General features: G+C 54.4%; 2 protein-coding genes across 2 annotated transcripts; both read right to left on the bottom strand.

The window, feature by feature from the left end:
• Positions 1 to 4507: 4507 nt before the first annotated feature.
• On the bottom strand, positions 4508 to 5296 carry CH63R_08917 (uncharacterized protein; the record flags this gene model as incomplete). The annotated part of the gene is made up of 1 exon (XM_018303891.1): positions 4508 to 5296. The coding sequence occupies one exon, from the start codon at positions 5294 to 5296 to the stop codon at positions 4508 to 4510; it is 789 nt and encodes a 262-aa protein (XP_018155914.1).
• A 2341-nt stretch (positions 5297 to 7637) lies between these two features.
• CH63R_08916 (uncharacterized protein) lies at positions 7638 to 7856 on the bottom strand (the record flags this gene model as incomplete). Its single annotated transcript, XM_018303890.1, has 1 exon — positions 7638 to 7856. One exon carries the CDS (start codon positions 7854 to 7856, stop codon positions 7638 to 7640), a length of 219 nt encoding a protein of 72 aa, XP_018155913.1.
• Positions 7857 to 10851: the final 2995 nt, after the last annotated feature.

The following is a 10851-nucleotide window of genomic DNA, read 5'->3' as shown; positions in this document are numbered from 1 at the left end:
AGGTACACGGGGGTGGCAATCTTCTCTGCGTGCCCTTTCCTCGCACAATGGCATCCAGTATCGTCTGGTGCATCGATCACGTCCCCAAACATCCCTCTTGACAAGGCGTCGGCCTGCTCTTGAATTCCCCAAGAAGCCCAGATCCCCTCGCAATTGATGTACCCATTTCTTCCATGTTCGCCGTCCAAGATGTTGACATCATGCCGTGTAAGCCAGTTACCCCCCGGACTGCGTGGACTCTGTTGTTTACCTCTATGGAGTGCGTGCTATGGAACCCTTCTATTCCTTACTCTCGACAGCTTTTGACGGAGACCCCTTTCCATGATCCAATAGACTCATTGGTCCCCCCAGGCACTTGCGCCTTTCCTTTCATCTTGACTATGATGATGGACCCTGAGACAGCAGCAGTTTCCCGTCATCCGCCCGTCCTCATCGGGTCGTTTCCCAGCAGCCCTCGCGGCTGGGAACCACCCCCATCCGGTCTCTCATCCAGAAGATGCCCCCCCCCTTTCTCCCGCTGTCAGCTTCATTTACAACCAAACCACCAGTCCTGGCGGTGCTGTGATCCCCACAGCCTGAATTCCAGTTACGGCAACACCATATCCCATCGGAAACGCCGTAGAATAGGGAGGGGCTTGAATGGACGAAACGGAGGTATGTCGCAGTCACGATCTTCGTCAACAAGACCCATCCCACGATGATGCCTGGCAGGGCAGGGGAATGGGGGGAGACGTAGGGGCGCCATGAGGTTTTTTTTATATCCCCGGATTTGGAAGGGCCTCTCGATCGAGAGCCATCAGCGAAGGCTGTTCTCTTCCGTTGTGAGAAGCACGCGGCCGGGCCTCGCGAGGGAAAGCATACGAGATCCGTTCGAACCCAATCCGCGGGAGGTCGAAAGACACACGCGAGCTGAAGGAGGGAACCGCGTCGTCAAGGGGCGGCCCCCCCTTTCCCCATGACCCAGCGTTTCCCACTTGTCCCGCGAGGTGCTGGCGCTGTTATGGCCGGGGGAGGAAACGAACGGATGCGATATGGGTTGGTGAACACCAAAGGATCAGGGGAGGAGCGTATCCCCTTGCTCATGGCCTGTCTAGACGGCATCGTGGCCAGAGACTCGCTGCGACGATTTGGGGACACATACAGCTCACCGGTATTCATGACGGGGGGAAGCAGTGCGAGGATGTGATGATCAATAGGGGCACATGAGCGCGGCTGCGATGTGTCACGGAAAGGAGCATCCCCGTCCCTTGGAGCACTCGTTTCCGGCATACCATTGAACACAGACTAACGCACGCTGTCTCCGGAGTCACTCATCGAGATGAACATTTGATCCGCGGGAACGACGTCGTTCATGCCATGCACAACCACCAGTGGTTCCAGAGATGACCATTTCGTAAACATCGCGAGGATAAACCCTTGGACATCAACACTTCCCCCCTCCCTCCAGGGCTCTCGACAAACGGACGACAGTGGCCTCGCACTCACCAGACTTACCCACACATACACTCCTCCGCTACACACAAACACACACACACACACACACACACACATGCCGCTCCCGACTCTAGCGAGCGGCGGTCTTCAGGATGTCGTGCATCCCCTAGGCCAGGATGAGCAATCACCGGCCTCCCTGTCGGCTGAAAAGCCCGCACGAGAAGTCTGGGTCATTTTAGATCTCTCTTCCCGATCTCTATACTAAGCCACGCGCAGTCCCTTTTTTCTGACCCCTCCCCCCTCCCGCAAACCTCTTGGCACCAGCCGGGCTGCGGGGCTTGGATCGAGGGCCCGCGTTTCCGCTCCCCCTACTCCCCACCCTTTCTCCTCGCTCCGCTAGGATGACCTCCATCATTACCCCATGTCTCTCATCTCAAGACATACTCTATGCTTGATGGAATACACGCTAAAAGACCACGCGCACGCGCGTGTACGATGGACCTTTTATGCTGGACCAGAAAAGAGATTGTCTCCGTCCTCCCCTCCCCCTCCTCAACACGAGAAATGGGATGCAGAGGACTTCGTTTCGTCATGCTCCCATCACTGACACGAAGCGGACCCTCCCCCCCCCCCCCTTCCTCCTCCCCGTCCTCGTTCTCCTCTTCCTCGCCCAAATCTCTCAAGTGAGACAGTCATCCCGTAGCTTGCATTTTTCAGGCAGCAAATTGCGGAGAGATGGACGTGCAGTCTCGAGGGGGGGGTTGATACTGGTTGTTATTGGTGTTGCCGTCGTCCGTCGTCTTGTTCGCGTCAACACTCCTCAGCCGAGGTCGGCGTCAAACGAGTCCGTCGTAGCCGCGTGGGTGATTTCGCATTGTGAGCCGGGGGGGGGGGGTGGGGGGAGGGGGCAGGGGTTGTATCGTTCGGGGTCGCATCATTACTCTTTGTTCATTTATCGTCGATTTCGGGCGCACATGGAGGGAGTCTTGTGTCACCTCTCATCACAAGTGAGTGGGGGGAAGGCCCGTATCTGGAGCTCTGTTCCTGTTCATAACCGATTGTTGGCCCCCCTCCCTCAAAAAATTCCATGTGCCAGCTTCGGCGAGCGGCTACATCGAGGTTGCATCTATCGGCGGGGCGATCTTGGTCCATAACATCCCTGGAGCTCTCCTATGCGGCTCCCCGTCAGTGAGCATCATCGATTCGGGCATGGGGGCCCCCGTCTGATGCCCTCCCTGTTCGTTGCCAACGTCGCTTTCCGTCAACCCTGGCTGAGTACGATTCTTCTTTAAGCGACCCAGTCCAGGGGTCCGGCTTTGCATTCCTCCCTTCCCGCCGCTAGACCTCGCGACGGAAGCGATAATGCACAAAGCCTGCCCGCCCCCACCCATGAGTTTCTTGTGCAACATGGAAGTCATTTCGACGTTTTCCCAATGCGCTTGTCGACCTTTGCTATCAAGGGGGAGTGGGGGGGGGGGGGGGGGGGGGTGGGAAGTGGGATAGGCGAACAGCCACGAGGACATGAATGATACGCCTGGCCTTGGAGTCTTGTGACCAAGACTATCGAATGCTGTATCACAGCTTGGGCGATACGAGTGGAATAGTGTTAAGCTTCTGCTTCGAGGAACTGATGCCGACCCATGCTGCAAAAGGCATGGAATCGACTGCCTCATGGTACCCGCCAGTCCCGGCCGCCTCGGACGGACCCTGCGGCAGAGGCCGAAGACGTTAGGCCCAAATGTGTGCCAACGGTGCGCATCCATTAGGACCTGTCGCCTCCCGTCCAATGCTTTCCGAATGCCGCAGTCATTTGGTGTATCGTGGCATGGCAGGTAACACTGCAAAGTCATCCTCTCTTGCGGACGTAAGGCGAGTGAGTCAGGGCTGGGCCCTTCGCTTCGCTAAATGTCATCGTCATCACAACAACTGCACCGCGTTTGCCGCCTCGATGTAATACTGTCGCCCGCAGATTCCGGAGAATATCCACAGTCAGAACCAGGGCAGGGAGTGGATGGAGAGTCAAAGGGAAGGGGTAAAAAAGGGGTAGGGGGGCTAGTCCACGAAGCTGATTGTCGTCTAAGACGTCAAGACTCGAAATCAGAACCCCATCCAGGGCTCCATGCAGTTGCAGCATTGCCTGCCCCAGCTGCTGCACGCAATCGTTGACGAGCTGGCCACCATCCCACCCTGCCCGGATGGCCGGTTAGCGAGTCCAGGCGAGGAGAAAACACGTGGTTCTTTCCCGCAGCAAGGAGGATAACTGTCCAGCGGAAACAGGATTTTCGATTCGGATGTTGTTGGAACGTTCTATCAATCTCTCAGCCGGACCCGAACCCGAAGAACAATACCATCAAAGTTCTTCGGTAGCAGGCAGGGTGTGCGGGCGCTTGCATCTTGGATCCATTCCCTCCTCCACCATTCACCATCCAAGATCAACATGCTCACGATTGAGTGACGATCCAAACCCTAGAGCTCAGTTGTGGGTGTTGGTCATGGACGGGTCCGCGTCCTCGAACCATCGGCCGCATGCAAGGGAATCCTTCGTGCATGCACACGAATACCCCATCCAAGAAAAGAATGGGTGGTTTTTCGAAGTAGAAAGAAAGCAGTACCGTTCTTAATGCCTCAGCTGTAATTCAATGCGCGCGCGAGACTCGTTTATGCTCCGACTGGCCGCCCTCGGATCCCTCGCGGCAGGTGGAAAAGTCTTTTGCTATTTCAAGCACGGAACGATGGAACTGATGGAACAATTTGTACAAGTCCGGGAAGTTCTAGTTTCGACTAGGTGTTGAGTTCGTTCGCGTCCCCCAAGAGCCGTCTGTGTTGGCCCGACAACGATCGTGGGGGAGTTCCATAACTGGGATATGGTCAGGAATCGACTAACTGCTTGACAACGGTTCTCCCACACAACAAGCTAGAGTTGGTTACACGTTGCTAGATATACCTCTGTCTGTGCCCTCCAACCATCAAGCCATTCGAACCGCCTCTCAGACGTTGTTGTGAACTACTGACGTAGGCCTGGAGACCTGGAAGACCTGTTAGCTCGAGATCTTTCCGGCCAGTGGTTGAGGGGTCAACGGAAGACGCCATAGTCGTAAGTGCAACCCTTTGCATATAGGACCAATGTGTTTATTTTGACAACACCAGGCTTATGATTCCTCGTCAGCCGTTCCGACACAGCCAAAAGCCAGACGGCCCAGTTGGGTCGACTTCGGATCTTTGCAGAGTAGATGGGTTTTGTTTTCGTCGCTGTTGCCGTTGCTGTCAAAGCGACAAGTACAAATGCAATTGACGTGTTATTGCGGTTCTCTTCGCCATCAACGAAGATTTTTGCCTTTGCCAAAGCAGCAAAAGAGCCAGACAGAGTGTGCAATCGAGAATCAGCCGAGTGCCAATGCACAGCAGGTGGCACAGCTCCGCGGATTACCGATGGCCTCGTTCGTGCTATTCTTTGAAGAGGCAATTTTTTCCAACCGCTAGACTGATTAATCATTGTGAATGAGGCCGGGATATTGGCTGGCCAGTACTGGAATGCAGAGGGATCTGCCGGTCGTAAAGCTCTCTTGATACCACCAACGTAGCCAGGGGTGGGGGTGAGCAGTGGGCATGAAGTGAAGCAGCTAGCCAATACTCCGGTGTCTTCGGTGCAGCTCTCATACAACTCCACATTCGGATCTACAGCGGCTTGCGTAGATAGGTACATAGCATTGAGTTGCGGAACCGAGGACTTGACCGTGTAGGCATCGAAGGATGGCTGGTCAGCCAATAGTGGCACCCTGAAAAGGGCAACTTGATCAGAAGAAGGAATAAAAAGCCACAAGGTGTGTTGGGATGATTTGAGTCGGGCCGGTCGGCCAGCCATTCATTCGACGGTTGCTTTTTGGGGCCCGACATTGTCAAATATCTTGTTCACACAAAAAACAATCAGAAAACGCCCGTCTCGATGTGGTGCCAGCACATGAACCAAGCCCCGTCCGCTGAGTAGTCGAAACGAGTCTCTAGATGTTGCCGCGGTGCCGAAGTCGATATGTTGCAGCCGTTGCACTGTTAATCGGCCAAGATGCGCTTATGGGTTCTTTTCAAGGAAGATCAATAGCGCGTAGGTCGTTGCTCCCAAAGTCACCGAGTCCATGTACCCAAAATGATAAAATATCGAACGAGGGCTGCCAATATCAATCCCCCGGTATAAGACTTTTATTCCCTGGCGGGTAAATGTTGGCCATTCTAGCTCCAAGTGACAAGTGAAATAAATGACCTGCCATTGTCATTTAGCGTTGAGCTTGTTTTTCCACAGCAACCCCCGACTCGAGAGGACTTGTCTCACTAAGTTGACAACGAGACTACATCGTTGTGTCTGCCAGTAACCATGGAACGGCACAACAGTCCCAACGTAGAAACAAGTGTTTGTTTTTGTGATCGAATTGGGCGGCAAGTGAAACATTTTTGCGTACACTAGAAGCGAGCGACTCCATGGTCCAGTACTTACTTCTCTACCCTCCGCGTCACTTTGTACGCCACGCTCCAACGTTGAGAGCTGATGCTTCCAAATATGCTCTAGGTTAAGGAGGGGGAGAGAGTGTGTGGGATGTCGGGCTTGGGAGAGCCACGTCAACGCCGACGGATGCGGCGGTGATGTCATCGTGTGTGAATCATGTCTGATCATGACCAAGATTTGTTGGAGAATACGCTGCTTTCCCACATCCGTAGTGACCAAATTCTGAAATAGTGGACGGGATTGGACTCCGGTGCTTCAATTTTGTATTCGGTGTTTTCTGCTTGATTGGTACGGCGGATTCGGCGTCACTTGTCGTTATATTATCCCCATGGTGTTTCGGACGACTGTGGAAATGCCAGACTAGCGTGAGCCAGCCAGACTCAGAATGCCAACCAGAGCACCAGAGCCAAGTTGAGTGAGCCAAATAAGCACGACTGGGTGGAGAGAAGGCAGGGGAGGCCGGACAATGCCTCGCATTCACTGCAGCACACTGGGTTTCGTGGTTGGCCGCAGCCCTCCTGTCAATAACCCAGCAGCAACCTCGGCGCAACGGCGTAAGTCACTATCGAGGGCGATCGTCAACAAATCCATACGCCAGGCCGCTGTCAATGATTAACCTCAAACCTCACTCGGCGTAATTCTCCGATGTCTTTCGAATGCAAGGCAGCCATCCGAGACAACTGATAGAGGAGTTGTTTTATGCCTCGTTAGCTGCTGTTGGCGTTGCTCGAGGCGCCCCAAAATGAGCTAGAATCCATCCGAGGACGGCTTTGAGTCCGCCGCCATGTCTTTGAGGTATCTAGATTCGAGTTCGATATGTGTGATGATGGGAATTGTGATTGGTGGCTAATGGCTTTTTGCTGGCGGGAGTCATTGGGCAGGCTTCCCAGACCAGAGTAGGGCGACAGGATGCTGGCGAGACGATCGACGCGATCGGCCGGCCGTCGGCAAAATATTGCTGCATTGGGTTTCATGAGCCGTCGTTGCAAGTATGCGGTCGCACTGGAGCTGCAGCTAGGCGTGGCGGACGTGGAACAGATGTGGTGAGAGGGAAAGTCAGCGCTGTGATGGCGGCTTCTTTCGTACCTTCTGACTATGTGGTTAGACACTCGAATCGAATCATTGGAAGCCAAGTCTAGGTGGGGTTGAGAATGGACGCAACCTCGAACATGGAGAAGCTGTTAAGACGGACTGCCCTGCACTGGCCCAAGTCATGATGGAGCCGAAGTGGAAGTCCCAAGGACGGTGCCGGAGAGGCGGCCAAGCGTAGGTGAAATCGGCGAGAGTGCATGTGGACCTCGTCATGCTGAGGAGCTGGCCTGGGCGGTGCGGCACCCACAGGGCGACTGAGCTAGGTGCTTCAGTTGGTAATCATCGCACAAGATGACAGGCATATCAAGGCAGCGAGTGGCCGAAGCGGTCGACGGGCGACGCACGACTCCTAACGGAGGTCCGAGAGAAGACAGGGGTTGAGATATCGTGTATGCGGTTGACGAGGTAGCGTGGATAATCATGTAGCTGGTCTGAGGCAGCATTAACTCTTGACAGCTGAGAAAAGAAAAGAAAAAAAGGAAGCAGATAGCGGCAGAAGAATTTGCGTCTTAGCAGATGGCGCGTATTCCTCGGTAGAGACGTTGCAGTCAGGACTTGGCAGGTGAAGCGGCCGTGTGTTGGCTCTGTGTGTCTGAGTGCAGCAGCTGGTCTGACACTAGAAGCAGCGGAAGTCTATCTGCAGTGCAGTGCGGTGTGGTGCAGTGCAGTGCAGTGCAATGCAAGGCAAGCTGATGCTGATGCTGATGCTGATGCTATTGCTGCTGGTGTTGGTATTGCTGGTGTTGCTAGTGCGGATGATGGTGATGAAGTCGACACTAGTGATGACGGGACCATGTTGCCTTTGGTTTTGCCCGTTGTCCTTGCCGTTGCCCATTGCCGCGGGCTCTGGTGCTAGGACTCCAAGGGCGCGTGTGTAGAGCGCACAGGTACAGGATGGTGCAGTTCCTGGGACGACGGCAGCTGTTTGCGTTTCGAAACATGGGATTCTAGAAATCGGGGAGAAGGACTACGCACAATCAGTTGTTGTTGGACTGGCATAGACGGCAAGCTAGTAAGCCGAATTTCTTAGGGGCGGAGGTTGATGCTGGATGTCAGGTTGCTGTTCGTCAAATCGGAGATTGCTCCGATACAAGACGTGAGAACTGAGAGAAGGGGGTAAGGTACCTACCTACCTACCTACCTATCTAGGTACGCAAGATATCCACCAACACAGGTAGGTAAGATACCAGAGAAATCTACCTAGCTGCCTACCTACCTGTGTTACCTTGGTGACTACCTAGCTAGGTAGGTAGGCGGGTAGGTAAGCACGTCCAGCGGTCCCCCAGCAGGTGTCAATCACGAGTGCCTTGCTTGACCATGCGTATGATCTCTGGTGGGGAAAGAGACGATGGTAGCATCACGCGCCCACACTGCCTGTCCACGTCCTTGTACCTTCCCTACCTACCTACCTTAGGTAGCGAAACGTGCCGAAGGAAATAGCGACTGTCTGTGACTGCCGTTGCCTTCGGTTGGTTAGGTACCTACCTACCTACCTACTTTACCTAGGCATGTGTGCCCAGGTAGGTATTTGCCCCCACCTCTTCCCCGCCTTCTTCCTCCGCCCTTCCCACCGCCACGGTTCGGTAGCCGGGCTCGATGCCTCTGAAGTGGGTCTCGGCTGCTACTTTGCATTTCTCTCTTGATCGGCCTAGCTGCTTTTTATCGTCACTTTGACTTGTCTTTTTCTCAGGCACCTCAACAGCCGCCCAAGACGTTTGTTCTGTGCTGTGCATAATCTGAGGTGGACTAGTACAGGTCGAGGCCATGCCGGTGCCGAGCAACCCGCAATCACTGCCTTCCTTTAGACTCACCACGCGATCCTCCTCCGACCATGAAAGGTCATGTTCTGGCTCATCACTGTCAAGTCGAGATAGATATCAGCACACTTTGACCATAGCGAGAGACGACTGTACTGTGTAGTCGGCGAACATACCTCTCAGCGCTTCCGTCACGCCTAGCCTAAAAAGGGGCTTTTCGGCATCAAACAACGTTAACCCAGATTTCATTCCTCGGATAAGGCACCCCGAGCTCTGTGCGAGGGTCCCGGGCCACTGACCACCAGTTTTATTGACGCAGTACGCTGCTAGAGTTTCGGCACGGGGTAGCATGTTTTTTGCCTCCTCCTGTTCGTCTCAGGAACTGCGGGAATTGCGTGTTTTCCGTCATCGCGATGACTGGGCCACGCGCGACTACCGCATCGCTGCATAGCATAGTTCGCGCTCTCTCTGTGCTTCCGACCAGTGGATGCTCGGCGTCACTCCGGCCACTCTCCTGCCTGTCAGTTTCCCTCGTCAGCGGCGACTTTAAATCGCTACTCCACCCGAATCATGGGGGCCTGAGGAATCGGAAAAGTTCCATTGGGGGAGACCCGCGCAGAGGCGGAGAGCTGGGATCACTGCCTCGAAGAAGGAGGCGGGTGACAGGAGGCAGAAACACAGCACGCATCAAGTCCGGCTGCTACAGCTCGCAACGGTCATCATCTTCGACCGTAAGACGACAGCGAGGTCGAGGCTGACGATAGATGACGAGGACGCTTCAACTCCCTCGGGAGTCTTTTCAACGTCGTCCAACGGGGTCCGTCGGAAACATGCCATTCTGGGTACGCGGCCTGAGTCACGGCAACAGGTTCCCAAACTCTACGACCTGGCGAAGCGAACATGCCGCTTCATAATAATGGGTGATGTTGCAATATCGGATCGCATCTACCATCCGAAGCTCGATGGCTTTGCTTGATCCGCGCCACTGCCGAGATACTTGCTTGCAGGGGTATTAGGCAGACGAAGTGTTCGTTCAATACCCACTGTTCACTGTTCACATATGCCGTAGCTTGCTCAGAGCTTCATTCTGGAGATACGTACTAGATTTTGTGTCGTGAAACCCCCCTCCCCCAATCGTTGACGAAGCAGCACATCGTATTTCAGGTACGTACGCTGCCATGCTTTAGCCGTTTTGACTGGCTTATCTGGCATAGGAATCAGACCTGGAACCCGCCCAAGACCCAAAGAAATAAATAGGCACATGCATTGTCTTGTCCGGGCTGGCACTTTTCATTTCACTCTCCCCCAATGGCTACAGTCCGCATGAGAGAGTGTGCAATTTAAAACATGCAACGTATTTGGTGACAATGTCCTGCACGATATTCTCCACTCCCATTTTGTTTGAACCATGCCTGACTGGTCTGTAGTTGGAGGGGGGGATGAGCACTAAGGTGAGAAGGAAAGGGAGTGTGGGTGGCTCCGAGGGAAAGCGAGGGAAAGGAGCGAGGGAAAATAAAATAAAACAAAACACCACCCATGATCCATAACATAACCCACCCACCCTGATCAGCGGGTACGTGCTGCGGATCCAGCCGGGACCCAAGCTTCTTCTTCTTCAAGGAATAAAACAAGGACTCAAGGGGGGGCGGGCACGGGGGGGATCTTGCCCACCCTTCGGACAAGTCAGGGCTACCCTGCCCGCAAGAGATCCGGGAACAGGGGGCTCTGCTCGTGGTTCCACTATCTGTTTCCCCGCTGAGTGGGCGAGTCCAGCTCCCGCTCCTTTGCAGGTCACATGATATTTCACGGCAACGAAAAAGATCTACAAATTCCAAAGACAGCACAGCAGTACGTACCTTCAGTCAGTCTCCTTATCGATGAGACCTACCTACCTTACTTCTGATGGTATGAAGGCAGTGTAGGTAGGTGGCAGGGTGGGCAGGAGGGGCAAGAAAGGCTCAAGGTTCCTAGATACCTGGCTCGATGTATCTTTCTGCTCCCAGCCTCATAGGACAGCCCGCTGTGTCGTGGTCATGTACCGTCTCCCCAAGTACCAGTCTGCCCCGGACTGAC

Source organism: Colletotrichum higginsianum, chromosome 6, assembly GCF_001672515.1.
Source record: "Colletotrichum higginsianum IMI 349063 chromosome 6, whole genome shotgun sequence".
In the NCBI taxonomy this organism is placed as follows: Eukaryota; Fungi; Ascomycota; class Sordariomycetes; order Glomerellales; family Glomerellaceae; genus Colletotrichum; species Colletotrichum higginsianum.
The sequence above is the reverse complement of the archived record's forward strand: the minus strand, read 5'-3'. Positions and strand labels throughout refer to the sequence as shown.